General features: G+C 56.2%; 1 protein-coding gene across 4 annotated transcripts in view; it reads left to right on the top strand.

Moving 5' to 3' along the window:
* Positions 1-20,586, top strand: part of ABCC8 (ATP binding cassette subfamily C member 8) — an 83,327-nt gene that overhangs the window by 41,996 nt on the left and 20,745 nt on the right. For 2 of the 4 annotated variants that reach the window (XM_055141882.1, XM_055141884.1), the window contains 10 exons: positions 2,196-2,236; positions 3,860-4,005; positions 6,323-6,428; positions 6,564-6,671; positions 7,050-7,125; positions 7,633-7,738; positions 16,974-17,009; positions 18,435-18,470; positions 19,135-19,233; positions 20,172-20,256. In XM_055141882.1, coding sequence (XP_054997857.1) covers positions 2,196-2,236; positions 3,860-4,005; positions 6,323-6,428; positions 6,564-6,671; positions 7,050-7,125; positions 7,633-7,738; positions 16,974-17,009; positions 18,435-18,470; positions 19,135-19,233; positions 20,172-20,256 — 839 coding nt within the window. Of the gene's footprint in view, positions 1-2,195; positions 2,237-3,859; positions 4,006-6,322; positions 6,672-7,049; positions 7,126-7,632; positions 7,739-16,973; positions 17,010-18,434; positions 18,471-19,134; positions 19,234-20,171; positions 20,257-20,586 lie in introns of all 4 variants that reach the window. The other 2 variants (XM_004621655.2, XM_055141881.1) reach the window with 2 other exon arrangements.

The following is a 20,586-nucleotide window of genomic DNA, read 5'->3' as shown; positions in this document are numbered from 1 at the left end:
AACACAAAAGCCTTACTAACCACTGTACTCTCTGGCCTCTGTGTCCTTTATGAGACTTCCATTCTAGCCCCTTCTCTCCTCTGGACCATATTCTACTGAGGCCCTGGACCTGAATTTTTTTGAAGGGGGAGAAAGGGAAACGGATTTTACCTAGAAGTGATCAGAGGGGCTGGAGCAATAGCACACCAGGTAGGGCACTTGCCTTGCACGCAGCCGACCCAGGTATGTTTCCCAGCATCCCATATAGTCCCCTGAGCACCGCCAGGAGTAATTCTTGAGTGCAGAGCCAGGAGTAACCCCTGTGCATTGCCAGGTGTGACCCAAAAAGAAGAAGAAGAAAAAAAGAAGTGATTAGAGACTGCTCTGTGCTCAGATATGAGCCCTGGTAGTGCTCAGGGGGCCATCAGTGGTGCCACAGAACTAACCAGGGTCAGCCGTGTGCAAGGCAAGCACCTCACCCACTGAGCTCTCTCTCCAGCCCAATGCCCTGCACTTTGGAGAGGACACAGGTATGGTCCCTACCATGGTGGCCTCCTAGGAGCAGTGCCATGAGCCGTGGCCAGCTCTGCGTGGGTCAGAACCAGGGCCCTGCTTTCCTGTCTATGACTCTCATCTGTCTTCTTTGTGTCTGTCATTCATTGATCTCACACATGTTAGCTGAGCATCTTCTCGGTGCCAGGCCCTATCCTGGATATAGGAGGTGCGGAGCTCTGACTTTGGGGGAGTTCTCTATCTAGGGGGGAAGGCAGGGGCACAACACTGTCCGAGGGGCAGGAAGGGGTGCAGTCAGCTCCTGCAAGGACTGGATCTCGCCTGCTCTTAGGAGCCTGGGCTTCCCAAGAGGCAAATAATGAGGAAAATGGAAAATCAAATTTTCATCCTTTAACATCTTCCAGAACAGGGCAGAAATTAGTTCTGTCATAAGCATTCCCTCTGTAGCTGCATCAGTTCAGCAACACTCATTTTAAAATTTATTTATAGCTTGTCTCATTCCTCAAAAGAGTTCAGGCAGCTCCAAGAATAAAGACGATGAATCGGAGAAATAGAGAGATTTGAAACATCACAAGTAGGGAACACAGGCAGGAGGACAAAATGTCAGTTATCACCTAATTTCTGACTTCAGGGTCTTCCCACATTTCTGGAAACAACCTCTTTGCTTTCACATTTGCTGTAGGTTCAGCTTTGGGTGGCTGGTTGCGGTGGTTGTGGTTTTGTTTCGCTCTGACAGCTAGTGTTATAGCAAACACCATTTTGCCAAAGGCTTTGTGTGTTTCTTGAGTGATTTATTCAGGGCAAATTCTCAGGAGAGGGATAATAGGATCAGATCTGAACTGTGTGGTTCAAGCTCCAATGCGCCAGATTGCTTCCTAGAGAAATGGACCAGTGTTCAGCCTAACTCCCAGCCTGTTCTTGAGCTCAGAATGACCTGGAAGAAAGGTGGGGGGTGGGGGGCTTGTGCTGGGGGCTGAGGGGGGGAGGGGTGCCGTGCCTTCTGTAGACTGAGAATTGACTCATTGATGGAGATGAATGGGAGAGGGGCAGAAGAAGGGACCAGAAAGACAGATCAATGGGGGATCAAAGACAGATCATATGCTTTGCATGCTAGAGACCTGGGTCCAACCCCTATCACACTGCTTGATGCCTTAGCACTGTTAGGATCCACTTCCCCACCCCCACCCCGGCACAAACCTGGGCTCAGCCCCTGAGCACCTCCATGTATGGACCCCAAACAAACAAGGAAACACAATAGCATGAGCTGGACGATAGTACGGGGTGCAGGTGTTTGCCTTGCCTGCAGCTGAGCCCAGTTTGATCCCTGGCACCCCATATGGTGCCCCCAAACACCAACAGTAGGAAACCTGCATGTAAGGGCAGGTGTAAGCCCCAAGCACTGCCAGGTGTGGCCCAAATCCTTAAACCCTCCTCCTGCACACACACACACACACACACACACACACACACAAGCAAAATAAAGACTCACATCTCAGGGCTAGGGATATAGCCCACCCTGTGTGAGGCCCTGGGTTCGATCCCCGACACCATAAAGCAGCAACAAATCCCCATCTCAGAGATGTCAGACAAGAGTCCTAAGGGAAGCAAGGGCAAGTTCAAGTTTCTGCCCTTCCCACCCGCCCCCCCACTCCCAGCGCCCCGCAGTCTGCTCTGCCTCCTGACCCTGCTCTCTTCCTTCGCAGTCTTCATGAACACCGCCATCCCCATCGCTGCCGTCCTCATCGTAAGTGGAACCTCTCCAGCTGGTGGGGTATGGGGGCGGGCTGGGGTCATGGAGCCACCCCAACTTCAGGTGGCTCCTCGGCAGGGCTGGAAACAGGGGAGGGGGTTAAAAGTATAGGGAGGGGTCCCCCAGACCTGACAGCCCAGTGGATTCGTCTGTAGAGGAATCAATCTAAAAAAAAAAAAAAGCTCAGGCTTAATTGCCATGCAGCCGGTTGGCTGGGGGCAAATGGGGCCATGGGACAGGGGAGCCGGGAGCCAGTGGCCCGTCCCCCCGCCAGCAGAGTCTACACTGCTCTGCCAGGCTTCTTTATTTTTCCCCCTCTGGGCACAGAATAAAACATTTTCTACAAAAATAGGTTTGGGCTGCATATGCAATTCTGTCTTCTGCCTTTCGAGATTTAAGCATGCAGCCAGGACCTCGGCCACATTGTGAAACAGGACGCTGTGCCGGGCTTTGGCCTGGTGCTCCATGAGTGAGGGCGGGCTGGGGGTGCCCACAGCCTGTCGCTCCCGCCCTCCTGGGCTCCCCCGAGACCCCACCCCCCCCTGGACTGGGCAGTACTTTGAAAGGAAGCACAGCTATTCTTGCCATGGCTGTGAGCTCACAGCCTGTCAGGCGTGCTCGGGAATTCACTACATGATTGACAGTGGGCTGGGTCATTGTCGTCAGAATTTTGGGAAAGCTTTTTGTCACAGAGGTCATTACCAGTCAGCAACCAGGGTGGGTTGGGGTTGGGAGAAGCATGGCAGGGGGGACAGTGTTTGTGGCTGTTTTTCCCTGTACTGAGGACAGGCTCTCTGAGGATGGAGCCTCCTCATGCCCGAGGGCTCCTCTCTGGCCTGCAGCCTTAAGTCCTGGATGGACTGTGAGGGGCAGGAGATGTGCCTTGGACCCAATGGGCCCTTTCTGCCCGCTGTTCCCGCCCTTCCGCTTCCTTCCCAGGGGCTGAGCTGCCAGACTGGGCATCTCCTCTCTCTCTCTCTCTCTCTCTCTCTCTCTCTCTCTCACACACACACACACACACACACACACACACACACACATGCACGCATACTCATACACACACATGCACATACACTCACACACTCACACAAACACATACTCTGTCTCACACACATACGCACACACACTCACACAAACACATACTCTCTCACACATACACACACACTCACACAAACACATGTTCTCTCTCTTTCACACACACACATGCACATACACTCACACACATGCCCACACTCACCCAATCACTTATACATACACACACACACTCACACAAACACATACTCTCTCACACATACACACACTCACACAAACACATGTTCTCTCTCTTTCACACACACACATACACACACACTCACACAAACACATGTTCTCTCTCTCTCACACACACACATGCACATACACTTACACACATGCCCACACTCACTCACACTTACACACAGACACTCACACAAACACATGTTCTCTCTCTCTCACACACACACATGCACATACACTTACACACATGCCCACACTCACTCACACTTACACACAGACACTCTCACACACACACACACACACACACACACACACACACACACATACTCCCCTCTCCCCTCTTACTTGTGTCTCTGTCTACAGACGTTTGTGGGCCACGTCAACTTCTTCAAAGGCACCGGCTTCTCCCCGTCGGTGGCCTTCGCCTCCCTCTCCCTCTTCCACATCCTGGTCACGCCGCTGTTCCTGCTGTCCAGTGTGGTCCGGTCCACAGTCAAAGCTCTTGTCAGGTGAGAGGCAGGTCGGCGAGGGTCCCAGGTGGCCCTGGAACTGCCCTGGCCATGGTGGCCATCAGAATGCCCGCTTGTTTGGTCTCCAGCCTTGGCTGCCCCGGGAACCTAGCCCCTCGCTGAGCTGGTCACAGCTGCTCGGAGGACATAGGCCAGTGCTTCCCTCCCCAGTGTCCGAGTGTGGAGCGTGGGCAGTGTGCAGTCCAGGGCTGCCCGTTGGTCCCGGATCCCCTTCCAAAGCTTCCGTGACAAGTGCTCTCCCAGTGCCGTGGTGGCCCCTGGACTTCAGAAGCTCCCACTGAATTCTTGCCTTGCCCAAGCTGAGCAGTCTCTGTTTGCCTCCACGGCCCCCTTTTGGGGAGAGGTGTCCCTCGTGTTCCTGCATGTCCTGTCCCCAGTAGGCCTGCAGCTCTGCGGGGCCCTCTGCAGCTCTGGGGGACCCTCCCGCAGGCCCCCTGGGGAACAGGCCTGAGGCACCGGCCCTGGCTGGGGAGAAGCATGAAGACCTTCCGGGGTGTCCTGAAAAGCGAGGCCTGCGGGCTGTCTCAGTGCTCTCCCAGCACCCCTAGAACCGGCAAGGAACAAGCACCACTGAATCCCAGCTCCTTGAGCCTGGTGGGAAGTGACAGGGGCAGCTCAGGGGACCCTGCCAGGTCCTGGGCCGCCAACAGGACCCGGAGGAGAAGGCTGTGATGCAAAGGAGCCTCTGGCGGAGGTCGGGGACTAGAGGGGGTCCAGCAGCAGCAGCACTGTGGCCGTGCAGTATCATGGCCGGAAAATGGATTCACTCCTGGGCAGGATCAGAGGTGACCCCCCCCCCCACCAGCCTCACCCCAGTCCTATGCGCCTATGTAGAAACCACAAGCCCCAGGATGCCACACCTGTTGGAAATCCCTGTCTGACCCGGAAGTATGTCCATATGCAAACTCCCTGTCACCACGGTAGCTGAGCCCTTTGCATAGAGGGAGAGGAGAGGAGGGTGGCCAGGGTGGGGAGCCTCGCAGCCCAAGGCCACCATCTCCCAGGCAGACACAGGGGTTTATGCACAGACATCTCAGAGCACATCTCCTGAGCACCCAGGGGACTCCAGCCTTGAGGGTTGGAGGACTTTTCTGACCCTGGGGCCTTTGGACACTTCTTCGAAGGGAGGGAAGTGTAGACAAACCATTCCCAAGCTGCCCAGAGGGGGAAGAGTGGAGGGATCAGGAGCTCTGAGGCAGCTCCACTGGGTCCCGAGGAAAGTTCCTGAGGGTTAGCGGGAGACTCACCTTCTCTGCCAGGAGCTGAGAGCCCGAGCTGAGAACTTCTGCCAGTAGTTCTCTAGAGGGGCATAAACCGATGGGACATTTTTAAAAGCACCTAACACAGGGGCCAGCATGCTCAAGAAATATTTGCTCTTCAGACTGGAGAGAAAGCACTGGGGTTGAGGCACTTGCTTTGCATGTGACTGACCCTGTTTGATCCTCAGCACTGCCTATGGCCCCCCAAGCACCTCCAGGAGTGATCCCCGAGCACAGAGCTAGGAGTAAGTCCTGAGCGCTTCTGGGTGTGGCTGAAAAACAACAGCAAAACACAACAAATATTTGCCATTGTTACTAACCAGTCCTGATCCTTACTCACCTTAATACAAACAACTTTACCTCTCATCCTTCTCATATCCCAGACTAACCAACTTTATTTGTTTTTTTTTTGTTGTTGTTTTTTTTTTTTTTTTTTGCTTTTTGGGTCACACCTGGCGATGCACAGGGGTTACTCCTGGCTCTGCACTCAGGAATTACCCCTGGCGGTGCTCAGGGGACCATATGGGATGCTGGGATTCGAACCCGGGTTGGCCGCGTGCAAGGCAAACGCCCTACCCGCTGTGCTATCACTCCAGCCCCCTGGACTAACCAACTTTAAAGTGAAATCACCCCGGGGCTGGGGCGATAGCACAGCGGGTAGGGCATTTGCCTTGCACTCGGCCGACCTGGGTTTGATTCCCAGAATCCCATATAGTCCCCTAAGCACTGCCAGGAGTAATTCCTGAGTGCATGAGCCAGGAGTAACCCCTGTGCAACACGGGGTGTGATCCAAAAAGAAAAAAAGAGTGAAATCACCCCTAGAACTGGCCAATCCCCCACAACCTACTCCAGCAGACTGTCAGCCCTAACACCTCATACCCCCCCCCCCACCATGGAATCCCCTTCTCTCCGGTTTTCGGAGGGGGTTGGGGGAGGGAATCACTTCAGCATCCGGAAACCCTCCTCCCTCACCCCTGCCCTTTGCCCGGGGCAGGGGTGCAGGGGTCCCTGTGCGCGCCCTCTCTCTCTCTCTGCAGCGTGCAAAAGCTCAGTGAGTTCCTGGCCAGCGCCGAGACCCGAGAGGAGCAGTGTGCGCCCCGGGAGCCCCCGCCCCAGCGCCAGTCCTGCAAGTACCAGGCGGTGGTGAGCATGCGCACTAGCCCCTGCCACCCCGCGTTTCTCCCCAACGCGCCCAGCCCCGCCCTTCCCTCCCAGAGAGGGGCGCCCCCTTCCCTTCCCCCCCGCTGTGGGCCCTCATCTCCCTCCGCCCATCCCCAGCCCCTCAAGGTGGTGAACCGGAAGCGCCCAGTGCGGGAGGATTCCCAGGGCCTCCCGCAGAGCCTGGCCCCGGATGTGGACGGGGATGCTGACAACTGCTGCGTCCAGGTGAGTCCCGGCGACCACACGAGTACCCACCTATCACTGCCCCAGGAGCAGGAGGGAGCCTGGCATCCGTGCGCCAAAGCCCTCGGTCCTGAAGGTCACACAGCCTGCCCGGGTCATCCCGGCTGTCCCCAGACCAGGAGTGCCACTGAGGAGTTCACTCAGTGAACGCCACTGAGCGTTCACGAGGGGACCACCGGTGGGTTTCCAAAAGGCTCTGCAGGCGGGGTTGGCCTGAGTGGGCCCTTCTGGTCTGCCCTGCCCTGGATCCCGCAGGGAGAGGTCTAGGAAGGGGCAGGGGGGAGGGGAGATGAGACAGTGGCTGAGAGCCCCGCCTGCCTCTCTCTGTTCTTCCGGGTGGCATGCCCCCCCTCAATGAAGATCATTGGAGGCTTCTTCACCTGGACCCCCGATGGAATCCCCACCCTGTCCAACATCACCATCCGGATTCCCCGAGGTATGGCCCAGGGTCGGGGCTGGGTCCCCAGGGCCCCTCCCGGTGTCCCAGCAGACTGCTCGGGGGAAACAAGACAGATGAGCATTTGCTGAACTCATCACTCGCAAGGTGCTCTTGGCGGGTGCCCTTAGGTCTGAGCACTGGAGAGGGAGCCCGTGCTTAGTGGGAGCACTGTGCAAGGTCAGGGCAGGACTGTAGAGTCCAGAGGTGAGGGCTGCTCTGGCAGAGAGAAGGGACGCTTGGTCCAGATGAGCAGACTTGAATCGCACTGACAGCATTGTTGGGGATGCTGGGAGCTAGCAGGGTCACTTGGGCCAAGGGGCAAAGGGCAGAGGGCACGGTCTGAGCAGCAAAGCATGGAGGTAAGGTGAAGGGCAAACCCAGGGGGACCGGCTGGGGGCACCGAGAGGAGCTGAGATCACACAGGGAGACACCAGACAAAAAGTACCCGAGGAGCCAGCAGGAGGCTGGAGGTTGTTCAGACTCCCCCTGCTCTCATCCCTGCAGGTCAGCTGACCATGATCGTGGGACAGGTGGGCTGTGGCAAGTCCTCGCTCCTCCTCGCCACTCTGGGGGAGATGCAGAAGATCTCAGGTGCTGTCTTCTGGAACAGGTATCAAAGGCATCCTCAGGGCCCCGTTAGTGGAGAGAAGCCCGAGGCAGGCAGCCAGGTAGCGCTCCTTTAAGCCCCGCCCTCCACCCCCTTCCAATGGAGGATGACGGCACACATTTATTTTGGGCATCCACTGTGTGTGCAGTGAGGGCTCCTTAAATGTAATTCATTGTTCGTCTTGGTAGCAACGTCTACAATGTCTCATCCGTGTCTGCTAAGCCGTTGCAGGGTGCTTTGCTAAATGCTTTGCATGATTTTATCCTTATAACAACCAGCCAAGTAAAAGAACAGTTTTCATTGTATGAAGAAGAATTTACCCAGAGGAGCAAGTAGCCAGTGGCAGAGCTGGACTCTGACTCGGTTGTTTGACTCCAAGCCCCAAGCTCCCTCGGCTGCAGGCCTCTGGTTGGGGAGGGTGGGGGGCTGGGGGGAGGGGGGACCGCCAGAGCAGCAGCTTCCGGCTTGGCTCCATCATTAGCCAAGTGGAGACAAAAACCACTCACTGGGCGTTGAAAGGAGTCCGATAACCCAGAACGTGGGTTTCTAGGCAAAGATCACTATCTTAATTAAAGAGCCAGAACCCCAGGCGAAGTCCATCCTGGATCTATTATTTATGCCCACCTGTCTAAAAACCACTTGACTTGAGCTGATAAAAGATGCATGTAAAATAGGAGCTTTTGAAAGAGTAGCAAAGAGCAGACACACCAAAATGATGTGAAAAATGTTTGGAAGCCTGGTGGACAGTGGACAGCTGCTGCAGGCTGCATTGCCGGGTGGAGCAATTGGGTAGCTCAGGGACAGGGGACCTGGGAGGGCAGTTTGTCATGGCCTCTAGACACGGAAAGGGCAGCGGAGGGGCCAGCTTCCCTGAGTCAGCATTTCCAGGGCAGAGATCCTTCAAGACGGCAGGTTTGTAAGAGGAGGAGTGTGACACTGAGCAGAAAGAAAGATCTTGGGGGGCAGAGCCATAGTACAGCGGGTAGGGCATTGGCCTCGAACACGGTTGGCCCAGGTTCAATTCCTGGCATCCCACATGGTCCCTGAGCCCACCTAAGAGTGATCCCTGAGTGCAGGAGTCGGAGTAAACCCCGAGCACTGCTGGGTGTGGCCCCAAAACTAAAACAAAACAATAACAGCTACAGCAACAAAAAGAAAGATCTTGATCCCAATGTCTGGATATCTGCAGGCACCCTATTCCTGCCTTGCCACAGTTTCCCTGAATTGTAGTGCACCCCAAGGCAGCGACTTTCCCCCCCACCCCCCCGATGAAGCTCTGGGCTGGCAGTTGAGCCATTTGGGTTTCTCCTGCCCTCAGCCTCCTGAATTTAATTCCAAAGGGAGTGCTGTATGTTTGCATGCAGAGGGGGTCTCTGCCTCATTCCTTCTTACTTAGTTTTTATTTACTTCCTTATCTTTGTTGTTTTTGGGGCAATTCCCAAGGCTTTCTCCCAGCTCTGTGCTCAGGGATCACTTCTGGTGGGGCTCCAGGAACCGTACGGGGTACGAGCAAGCACACCAGAGTCAGGTGCATGCAAAGCAAATATCTTAATCCCTGAACTATTTCTTCAACTCCTCCACTTTTTATTTGTGGATTTCTCAAAAAAACAGGCAAGGAAAGCCTATTATTTGTGGGTTTAGGTCCATTTTTTTCAGTCCTGTGTACTACAGCTTTGGCATAGGAGCTGGCCCACGGCAGAAAGGGCATCGGGAATGGGAGGCAACCCTGGGGAACTGTGGGCTGAAGGCAGCTGGAATGGATTGTGCATTTGCTGTGGGCCAGCCCTTTGCCCTGCACGTAACAAGCACGATATCATTGAAGTCTTCCACTGGCTGGGGATGGGTTGGTGACATTGCTCCATTTCATAGAAGTAGGAGCTGGAGCTCTGAGAAGTTGGATGGCTCGCTGGTTAGCACCTGGATCTGGGTAGAGACCCAAGCCTAGATTTTTTTTCCCCCCTCCTTATTGCCTTGGTCTGGATGCCTTAGTTTTTCTCCTAGGCATTATTCCCCAAGCTCCACGTGGAGGCCAGATGGATATAAATGGGCCCAGGGGACCTACATGGGACTCTGGGGTGCTCCTGCACCCCTGTGCATCACCCACTACTGTCTAATCCTTCCTGTGCCTGACCGCTGGACCTCACCTTTTTCTCTCATCACCATCGCTGTTATTTGATATTGTTCTGAACAAGTTATCATGCAACAGGAAGTAGAAATATTATCCTAAATGAAACTCACTGATGTTATATGAGTATCCACTTGAAACCCCAAGATAAAATATTAGCAGTAGAAAAGAGTTTGATGAATGGTCGGTCACTTGAAGGAAAATGTGGTTGTTTTTTTTTTTTTTTGCTTTTACTTTCTGGGTCACACCAGGCAATGCACCAGGCTTACTCCTGGCTCATTCACTCAGGAATTACTCCTGGCAGTGCTCGGGGGACCATATGGGATGCTGGGAATCAAACCCAGGTCAGCCATGTGCAAGGCAAATGCCCTTCCTGCTGTGCTATGGCTCCAGCCCTGGAAAATTTGGTTTTGAAAAAAACTTTTTCTACCTGAGAGGGCATGTGGCTTCCGTGGCAGACAGCACGTGCTCTCTCTCTCACACGTGGCAGGGCGTGTGACTATGGCTTGCAGCCCATCCCGGGAAGCTGAGATAATGCAAACGCGCTCAGCTCACACACGCCCACAGGCGCCTTCACTCCTCCATATGCATTGAACACCCACCTCGGTAGGAACATAAAGAGGATTAGGACAAGGCCCTTGTTTCTGAGGGAGGAGAAAGGTGGTCAACCATTGAGCTCCGTGAGCCCTGAGACCCTCAGAGAAAGCTCGCTGCGCATGTGGTCTTTGCATCTGAAAGGACATGTGTGATTTATCAGAGGGATGTGGCAGGATGGAGGAGGAAGATGTTCCAGGTAGCGGGGAATAGCATGGGCGAAGGCGTGATGATGTGACAGTTGCGGCAGTGGAGGTGGGGGCCAGTGAGACTAAGCCTAGGAGGGGTTCAAGTGGGAGAGTACTCTGCCTTGCCTGGGTTCTATCCCCAGCACTGCCTGGTCCCTCAGCACTGCCAGCTCTGGCCCTGATGGCCCCCGAAACAATTTTTTTGAAATGTATGCTAAATAGGAATGATAGAACAGCAGGTAGGGCACTTGCCTTGCATGTGGCTGATCTAACTCGATCCCTTGCATCCCATATGCTTCCCTGAATATGCCCAGGAGTGATCCCTGAGCACAGAGCCAAGAGTAAGCCCTGAGCTCCATGGGGTGTGGCCCAAATACTACAACAACAGCCAAGTATCGTCAAGGTTGTAGAGGAATCAGGCTGAGCGACCAGAGGAGCCCAGGCCTGGGGCTAGAGGGGGAGGTGGAGAGAGCCAATCCGCTTGGCTTCCTCTGCCGTTAGTCTCACAATCCAAGATGTGTGCACAGACCCTCTTCGCTTGGACACAGGACAAATGTGGTGAGGGCCCCCTCCGTTTCTTGTCGGCATTCCGTGCCTCCCACAGGGGGATGGTGTCCTTGCAGTGTGAGCCAAGAACAGGCTAGCAGTTGACCTAACACCCCTCCTGTCCGCAGCCCTAGGCGAGGCTGATGGTTTTCATCCACCACCCCCACCCCCACCCCCGGCCCCAGCCTCGGGAGCCAGTGTCAGAGGAAGTTTCAGGAGGCTGAAACCACAGACGAAGACAGCTCTGGGTACCCAGTGCTTTGTACAGGCCTTCATTTGTTCCTTTGATGAACACATGGGCAGTGAGTCTGAGCAGACTCTGGGGCCAGGCTTCAAACTCGAGCTCTGAGCTTTTTTTACTAATTCTCCTGACTGTTCATGGGCTTGACATGAGACTTAGCCTCACAGGGAGTCAAGGCCCTATAAATATTATTAAAATACTGGGCTGGAGCGATAGCACAGCAGGTAGGGCATTTGCCTTGCACGTGGCCAACCTGGTTCGATTCCCAGCATCCCATATGGTCCCCTGAGCACCGCCAGGAGTAATTCTGAGTGCAGAACCAGGAGTAACCTCTGAGCATTGCTGGCTGTGACCCAAAAGGCAAAAAAAGAAAAAAAAAGTAAAAATATTATTAAAATACTATTCTTTGACTTCTATGCTAAGAACAAAATTTCCTTATTGCTATTTAATTATTTCAGCCTCTCTCCCCAGAGAGATGTAGTCAGCTCATAGGGGACAAGAGAGCAGATCCTTTAATTTCCCTGATCCACAGCAGTTTGGCTAAGTGAATTCTCTTTTAAATGAATGGACCGGAGTTATATGACCCGCTGAAGACTTGCATTGCAAATGTGTGTTTCCACCTCTTTCCTCTCCGTAAGTCTTCACCTAAGCAATCCCCTACCCAACCCTAAGCCCATCAAACAGCTCTCCCTCCAGTATTTGGAATGACTGATGCTGAGCACCCACCTCACTCTTAAAGGGCCCCCTCATTTTCTTATGTGTGACTACGGATGTTGCATTTTTTTACGAATTGAGGGTTGATGACAACCGTACACCAAGCAAGTTTTCAGGCACCATTTCCCCAGAGCCTGTATTCACGTCCCGTCTGTCACATTTAATTAAGGTGTGCGCACTGTTTTTTTAAACATGTCACCGCACCCTAAATATAGACTACAGTGCCGTGCAAACAGCCCTTTTATACGCAACAGGGAAACCAAAATGCCTGGGGCTTGCTCTCCTGCCACATTCATGTCGGAGTCTCTCTGGGGCTCAGTGGCGAGGTCTGGTCTCCTGTACGTCCTGGTTCTGGAGTGGCCTGCGGGTGACTCCATCACCCACATGGCAGCAGCTCCTGGTGGTCGGGCGCCCTGGTGGTCAGTGCGGGATGTGCCCACTCATGTCCCACTCTGTATGAGCCGCCGAGGAGAAATCATTGCTGCCTGCAGTGAGCTCCCGGGCCTGGGGTGGGGGAGGCAGGGAGCACAGAGGGGTGTACGCAGCACTCCCCACCACGAGCGGGCTAGGACGGTCCATGGAGGGAGTCGCTCTGCCTGGAGCAGATTCTGCCCCCCCACCCCCTCCCACCAGCTCCCGGCCCCCTTTCAGGGGAGAGGCCTGCGGGAGCCAAACCTTCTGCTCAGAGCAGCCAGGGACCTGCGTGGCTCTGCTTGGGGACCCGCAGCCTGGGAATTTGCACGCTCGCTCCTGCCTCTTGGAGAGGAAAACGTTTTTATAGAACGGCGCATACACTCCGATGAAATGCTTTCTTCGGAAATAAAAAATACAACCATTAGTGAGCTCAGGCGGAGGGCTTTAAGTGTCCCCCGGGAGCTATCAGGAAGCCAGGCCCCAGGAAAGCAGTGGGAGAGGGAGGATGAGAACGGGGCACCTCAGAATGGGAATGCAAAGCTGCCTCCTGAGCTTCCCTACCCACCCCTGCCCCTCTCCAGCTCCCCCACCCCACGAGGCTCCCTCGTATGAACTCCTTTATGAAAAATGTATCGTGTTGGGTCCAGAGTGATAAGGACAGTGGGTAGGGAGCTCGCCTTGCACACAGCCGACACAGGTTTGATCCCCAGCACCCCACATGGTCCCCTGAGCCTGCCAGTAGTGGCCCCTGAGTGCAGAGCCAGGAGTAAGCCCTGAGCACTGCCAGGTGTGCACCACCCCCAGGAGTCGCTCCCAGCAGTGCTCGGGGGACCAGGAGGAGCTGGGAGTCCAACCCAAGGTCCTGCCTGCCCGGCCTGTGCACTGGCCTCTCATCCAACCCTTACTGTTTGCATCTGACACCGGGGCCCTGCTCACCCCAGCCTACCCGACAGGTCGCTGTGCTGAGTGAGGCTGCCCCAGAGGTGAGAAGTCAACTGGCCGCTCTCAGAACTGTCCAGTGGGGCGGGATCTGCTCGTATAGTTCCCTGGAGCCCTGGGAAGTTGGGGTGAGGCGCATGGGTGCACCCCGAGGGTTGGGGGGGTGGGGGAGGGAGAGACAGGGATGGAGAGATGGGACAGACAGAAGGAGGTAAGGTGATAAGCCAGGCCTCGCCACCAGATGGTGCCTGGCTCTCACTTGCTAGCTGTGTGACCTTGGGCAGGATGCTTCACCTCTCAGAGGCTCGCTGGACAGGGACAGAACCCTTCCTTCCTCTCTGTGAGGAGCCCGGGACCCGGGTGGAGGGTATCGTCTTAGGGCAAAGAGGCCTGGCTGGGCGGGCTGTGTGGATCATGGAGCCTCACGGCCCCGCGTCCTCTTCTGAACTCCATCTCTGTGTCTTTCCTGTTCCCTCCTTGCTGGGTCTGCCGTAAGTCGCACTCCTCTGTCCCTCCTCTGCCCGCACCTGTGGGCCCAGAAGTCGTCAGGCTGAAAGGGTGGTTCCCCTCACCCTCCACCCGAGAAGCATCCCTGCAACTCACAGTGAGCTGTGTGTGTTCTCTTGGCACAGCTGGGACGTTTACACCCCTGCCCCCAACCTGGCTGAGTTTCACAGCCAAGTGAGCAGAGCAGTGCCCCTTGGGTTAGGAAGCCAGAGCTCACGTGGCCACTGTCCACGCTGCCTGCCCTCGTGAGCGGTCGCCTCCTTCCCCCTGAAGGCCCTCCTTCCATCCTCACTCTCTCAGCACCCCCAGGTAGGCCCTGCTCTTGAACTTTAGCCAGTCTTTCTGTCACTTGTTCATGTCTCTTCCTCCTCCAATCGGCTGTGCCTGGGGCTAGAGCAATAGCACAGAGGGTAAGGCGTTTGCCTTGCACTCGGCCGACATGGGTTTGATTCCCAGCATCCCATATGGTCCTCTGAGCACTGCCAGGGGTGATTCCTGAGTGCAGAGCCAGGAGTAACCCTTGTGCATTGCCAGCTGTGACCCATTAAAAAAAAACAAACACTGCTGTGCCTTTTTTTTTAATAACTTTATTTTATCTGATTCTAGTAGCATGCATAGAAGTTTGAAAGAACACACAAGTGTCACAAAGCTGTAGAAAATGCCCTAAGGGCCCACGCCCACAGCTTGCCAGTCTTTGCTCTCACTGCATCAGTCTGTGCAGACTTGCCCCTGAAATTTCGGTCGCCCTCTCTTGCTTCTCCTTCCCTTTGCCCTCCCTTTCCCCTGACTTCTGTTCTTGCCTCACCCACAGTGACCCCCGCCCGGAGCGCCTGCTTGGCACCTTGCTTGAGGGTGCCCGTGCCCTGCGCCTAGCTGGCTGGGAAGAGGGGCATGTGTTCGGAGGACTGGGAGGATTGCCCTTGCTCAGTGTGGCCTCAAAGGTGCAGGCAGAGAGGGATCAAGTGAGCCCCCCTCACCCCAAATCACGGAGACAAATTGTGCTACGTGCACCATTTGGGGGGCAGCAGGGGGCTTGGGGTCACACCCCATAGTGCTCAGGACTGACTCCTGGCTCTGCACTCAGCAATCACTTCTAGTGGGGTGCAGGGGATCATATGGGCAGCTGCCTGGGATCAGACCTGGGTCAGCTAGTACAAGGCAAGCACCTACCCTGTATTGTGCCTCTGGCCCCACATGCACCCGTTGTTCGCTTTTTTAGATTATAATACACCCACTGAGGCTTGGGGACACTGGGGCTGCCTGGGAATAAGAAGAGGAACCTGGATTCACACCCTGTTTCCCTCTTTCCTCGTCATGTGACATTGGGCACATCAAGCAAACTCTGAGCCTTCTTCCCCCATCTGCCAAGTAGGGGGACAAAGACACCCGGGGGGCGGAGGGTGGTTTGGGGGATGAAGTGAAAGCCAGCGAGTCACACGGTGCCTGCAGTGGGGCGAGGCCCGCCCCAGCTCCTTCCAAAAGATTAGCATGTTAGTTAGCAACTTCCATTTATTCCCAACCTTTGTGGGGGCTGATAAAAAGATGTTCTTCCTGCCTTGACATCCCCCTGGAGATAAAAAAAAAAAAAAAAACCACCTCACCCAGGAACTTATTAGAGAAGAAGGTGGTCCATTATAAGTGCTAATTGCTAGGCCCAGACTATTTGCAAACTGAGTTAGGGCCGGGAGAGCGGCTGGCATGCGGGGCCCTCAGGGAAGCTCAGATGCACGGAGAGATTCCTCCCCTGCCTGCCCACAGGGCCCGGAGATGCTATCAGGGCTGGGCCGCAGGCGGGGATGTGTAGCTTCAGGATGCTTATCTCCATCCTCTCCGCTTTTCATCTCTCACACATCCCCAGTGTGTCTGTAAATGACGGCTTGGAGCAGCCGAGGGAACAGGGAGGGAACAGGGAGGTCAGCTCGGGCTGAGAACATGAAATGAGACCCAGCAAGATCAGACGCTGGGAGCAGAGAGGAAATTACAAACCGCTCAGAGTGGAGACCTCCTCCCGGGTCTGGCCCCGAGCAGGGAACAGCACGGCCGTTCCTTGGGGTTCTCTCCAGTGCTACTGTCATCTGTCTTGGTTTTCCTGACCGGAAAATCGATTGGAGCCTCCGAGCCTCCGAGCCAGGCATTGAGTCTGCAGCGCAGTCCTGTGGCAGTCCTGTTCTCTCTGCCACTGGCTGGCTGTGTGATTCCGGGCAAGTGACTTAGCCTCTCTGAGCCTCTGTGTGTGTGTGTGTGTGTATGTGTGTGTGGGTGTGTATGTGTGCGTGGATGTGCGAGAGAGAGAGAAAGAGAGAGAGAGAGAGAGAGAGAGAGAGAGAGAGAGGGAGGGAGGGAGAGGGAGAGAACCATCAGAGTGAACTCCTTTCTGGGTTATTTTGAGCTTTCAATGAGATGATCTATCAGTGCTTACGGTAGAACAGTGGTGGTAGCACATTTTCATATCATTAGAGTAAGATTGGCGTGAACACAGAGCACTTCGTCTGTCCCCAGACAGTGAGTGTTCCAAGTACACATTTCATTGGCTGTTTCTGGAAGGCTGGGAGGGACCACAAAAAAAAAAAGCACATCTTAACTATACACAGTGCACACTCTGTTATGTTATTCATTTAGTACATTTGTAAATCCGTGGTTTCAATGGTTGGGTCCTAACCACCGTCTGGAAACTCTGATTGAGAGGAGAGGCATGAGACCTCAGGAAAGTTTTTCTCTCACGAGCCCCGTTGTCCTGGCTGGATAGTGCGTGGTGGTCCCGGAATACGAGTCCCACCCTGGCTCTTTGGAGAGAGCCCGGCTGGGGGCAGCGGAGATAGAGGAGAGCCATTTCTGCCCCAGGAAGCTACTTGGAGCCCCCTGGGGCTGGGGGGGGGGGCGGAGGGTGGTAGTGGGCGCTGCTTCTCCCCGAAGACCTGGGTGGTTGGGAGTGGGATGTAACCATGCTGGTCTCCCCCGTTTGTGCCCTAGCAGCCTTCCTGACAGCGAGATGGGAGAGGACCCCAGGTACTGTCCGGGAACCATCATGAGGGCGGGTCCCCAGAAGGAAAAGGGCCTGGCAGGGTGGGCGCGGAATCAGGGGTGTACAGCCCACCCAGGCTTTGGAAGGGACACGTTCCCGTCTGGTGGGGTGGGGGGAGGAACTCGTGCAGACCACAGCACGGCTCGTGGCTTCCAAAGGACCATGTGAGCTCTCTCGAGTGGGATTAAGAGGGTGTTGGGTGGCGTGGGGAGGGGGTGGGAGATGGACAGAAGCAGACTTGGACGTCAGGGAGGGGGCTGGTGGGAAGGGAGAGGGGACATGACTGCAGAGGGGCCGGGCTGTCTCCCCGGGGCCAGAATGATGGAGAGGAGTTAGACAGGGGTGATGGTGGGGCAGCCTCGTGAGGACACTGAACACCCTGACCTGGACATGAGCTGTGGCCAGGAGAGGACAGGCGGAGAAATATGTCTGAGAAGGCCGCAGGGCTGTCATTAGAAACGACAGCTGAGAAGCACCGTCAGCGGGAACCGCGGGTGTCAGGAAAGAGAGAAGCGGCAGCCTGCCCCGGCTCTGTGTGTGCGGGTCTGAACGCCTCATACGGGCAGTAGAGTCCTGGGGTCCCCAAACCCTCCCTCCCTCTCCCCTCCCAGGAGTAAGCGAGACACTCTGGCTGACGCGCACTTGTCAGTGAGTTTGCTCTTCTGAACTCTGTCCAGCACCCACGAGGTTCCCCAGTCGGGGGCGTTCTTTGTCCTCTCTCCCGCCTTGTCCCCAAGTGTCAGGTGGTGACGAGAGGCCCAGCCTCTGTCACCCCTCCGCCCCGTACCCACAGTTCTCGAGCCCAAGTCCAGACCTGAGAGTGCATGACAAGTGCAGACGTGTGTGGGGACACGGAATAGTACACTGGAAGGGCTCGAGGCAGCCGGAATATGCGGGCACTGTGCTGGCCACGCCCCCCGTGGCTCCCCGAGAGTGCCTGCCTGTCTTCTGGCAGGGCCACGTGTGGCCTTCTCAGTGGCCCTTGTTCCCTGGGCTGTAGCTCCCCACCACCACCACCACGACACTCAGATCAAGCATCCTGATCCCCAGGGCCTTGTGGAGCCACACTGGCCCACGGCCTCATCTGCCTTGGAACCCCAAAACATGGCCAGGTCAGCTGGGGCCCATGTCGGGGCTCAGGCTTCCCTGTTGCAGGAAAATTCCCCCCCACCCTCCCCCTCACGGGGGCCCCAGGGGTTCCCCTCCGTGCATTTCCGACACTCCCTGGGCTCAGGTCATGGCGGGGTCCCCCAGGAGGGCGCCCCCATGCCTGTCCCCTCTGCCACGGTGGCTGCAGACTGGATCACAGACCACAAAGGCGCGGTCAGGCTGGGTGTGTGTGTGGGGGGGTCGCCCGTGTCCCAGAGAAACGGGGAGCCTGAAGCCATGTCCTTCCTTTCCTGCCGCAGCCCGGAGCGGGAGCCTGGGGCCGACTCGGACGTCAGGTACAGGGGCTGGGGGCTGGCTGTTCTTGGGCCAAGGAGCCCCGACTTACAGCCCAGCCTGGGGTGCTCTGCAGAGCTGCCTCCTTCCTTGGTCCTGGCTGGGTCCTTTGTACTGGCCTCACCGTTTCCCTATGCGCTTCCAACCCCCTCCCCTCTGTCTCTCTGTCTCTCTGTGGCTGTCTCTATCTCTCTTTCTCTCTCAGTTTGTCTCTGTCTCTGTCTCTGTCTGTCTCTGTTTCTCTTTCTCTGTCTCTGTCTCTGTATCTCCGTCTCTGTCTCCCTGTCTCTCTCTGCCTCTGTCTCTCTCTGTCTCTCTCTGTCTCTGTCTCTCTGCCTCTGTCTCTGTCTCTGTCTGTCTGTCTGTCTCTCTCTACTCCCTGCTGACATCTAAGTGTTACAACATCACCCCAGGAGGCTGGGGATCTGGGGTCACCCCTGGGCTCCTCTCTACCTCTGACATACTTCAGGGTAGTGACAGGGCAAGGAGGGGGTGAGCCCCCCAGGTCCCCACCCCAATTCTGAGCATTGAAACTTGGCCTGAAGCCCTGCAGAGAAAGAGAGACCCCCTCGGGTGACACCGAGCAGATTCCTGCCAGATCCCCCTTCCCACCATTCCCTCCCTGCGGCCCCCGGGGGCCCCGACTCCCACCCTGCTCTGTTCCAGGAGGAGAGGGCCCGTGGCCTACGCGTCCCAGAAGCCCTGGCTGCTCAATGCGACGGTGGAGGAGAACATCACCTTCGAGAGCCCCTTCAACAAACAGCGGTAAAAGCCTCGGGCCTGGAGTGAGGTGGGGGACTGGGCCAGGCCTGGCTGGAGGTCCCTGAGTCCCCGCCGGTGGCCCCGCCTCTCCCTCTGTCCCCCCACTGCCCTGGCCTTCCCAGTCACTCTCTGGACTCCATCCTGTCCCAGAGTCCATCTGGACAGAATCCAGAGGTTCCTGGGCCTCGAGGGTCCCCAGCTTTGGGGGGCCACTGGGAAGGCTGGGCCAGGCCCTCTGGGTGTTGGGTCAGCAGGACTCCCCCTGCCGGTGCCCAGGCCCTGAGCCAGGCTCCCTTGGATGATAATAATAACGGCGCTCCTGTGGGGTGACAGGGGCGGGACCGTGTTGGCCGCTAAGCCCCCACCATGCCAGGATGGCACAGATGCTATTTCTACTAGCCCCATCTTGCAGCTGGGGAAACCTAAGTTGGAGGAGCCTTGGTCACTTGCTCCTCGGCTATTCAGTGACAGGAACTGGCCTCGAATCCAAGGCGGCCTGACAACTCGTCCCCGAGCTGGCACCCGCCCAGGCTGAGTGGGCTGGGGAAGGTGGGCAGGCGCAGGCTGGGCAAATATTTGCCCAACCATCATCATTAGGGCCTGAAGCAGCCCACTGTGATTTTTTTCCCCTGGCAGCGCCCCAAGTCTGGATTCTCTGGCCCTCGCTTCTCCCAATGCACAGGGCCCCGGGGTCCTCTTTGTTCATTTAGGCGGCATATTTGCTCCCATCCAGTTTTATCCTTCAAATATTTAACTTGCCCCGAGACCGGGTGAGGAAGCTGCCCTCAGCTCTTTTCAGGCTCACGGGGTGTTTGCTCGCGCCCAAGCGGGAGGCCCATTAGCACCACGGCTCCGCCCGTGCCCAGCTGCCCAGACACTAATGACCCCAAGCACGGATGACCCCACTCCAGCAGCCTCAGCTACTGTGCCCCCCTCTCCAGGTACAAGATGGTCATCGAGGCCTGCTCCCTGCAGCCGGACATCGACATCCTGCCCCACGGAGACCAGACCCAGATTGGGGAGCGGGTCAGTCAAGCCTGCCAGCATGTTCTCAGCCTCTCAGACCACCCCCCCCACCACCCCCATCTCCACTGGGCCCCAGGATCCTTGTAGGGAGAGCAGGTCACTGGGAACTGAGAGGGTGCAGGCTGAAGAGCCACCGACAGTGGGGTTCAGACGATCCCTTTCAACCCAGGGAGGCTTAGAAGATCCCGGGTAGGTGTTCAGCCCCGCACCATCGAAGGTCAGATCAGCACCTTCCCGCCCGAAAGTGGTCTGGCAGCTCCTTCCTGCAGGCCCCAGAGCTCACAATTCTTTGCCTAGCTCGGGGTTTTCTTCCTGAGCCGTTTCTACATG

Source organism: Sorex araneus, chromosome 6, assembly GCF_027595985.1.
Source record: "Sorex araneus isolate mSorAra2 chromosome 6, mSorAra2.pri, whole genome shotgun sequence".
In the NCBI taxonomy this organism is placed as follows: domain Eukaryota; kingdom Metazoa; phylum Chordata; class Mammalia; order Eulipotyphla; family Soricidae; genus Sorex; species Sorex araneus.
The sequence above is the reverse complement of the archived record's forward strand: the minus strand, read 5'-3'. Positions and strand labels throughout refer to the sequence as shown.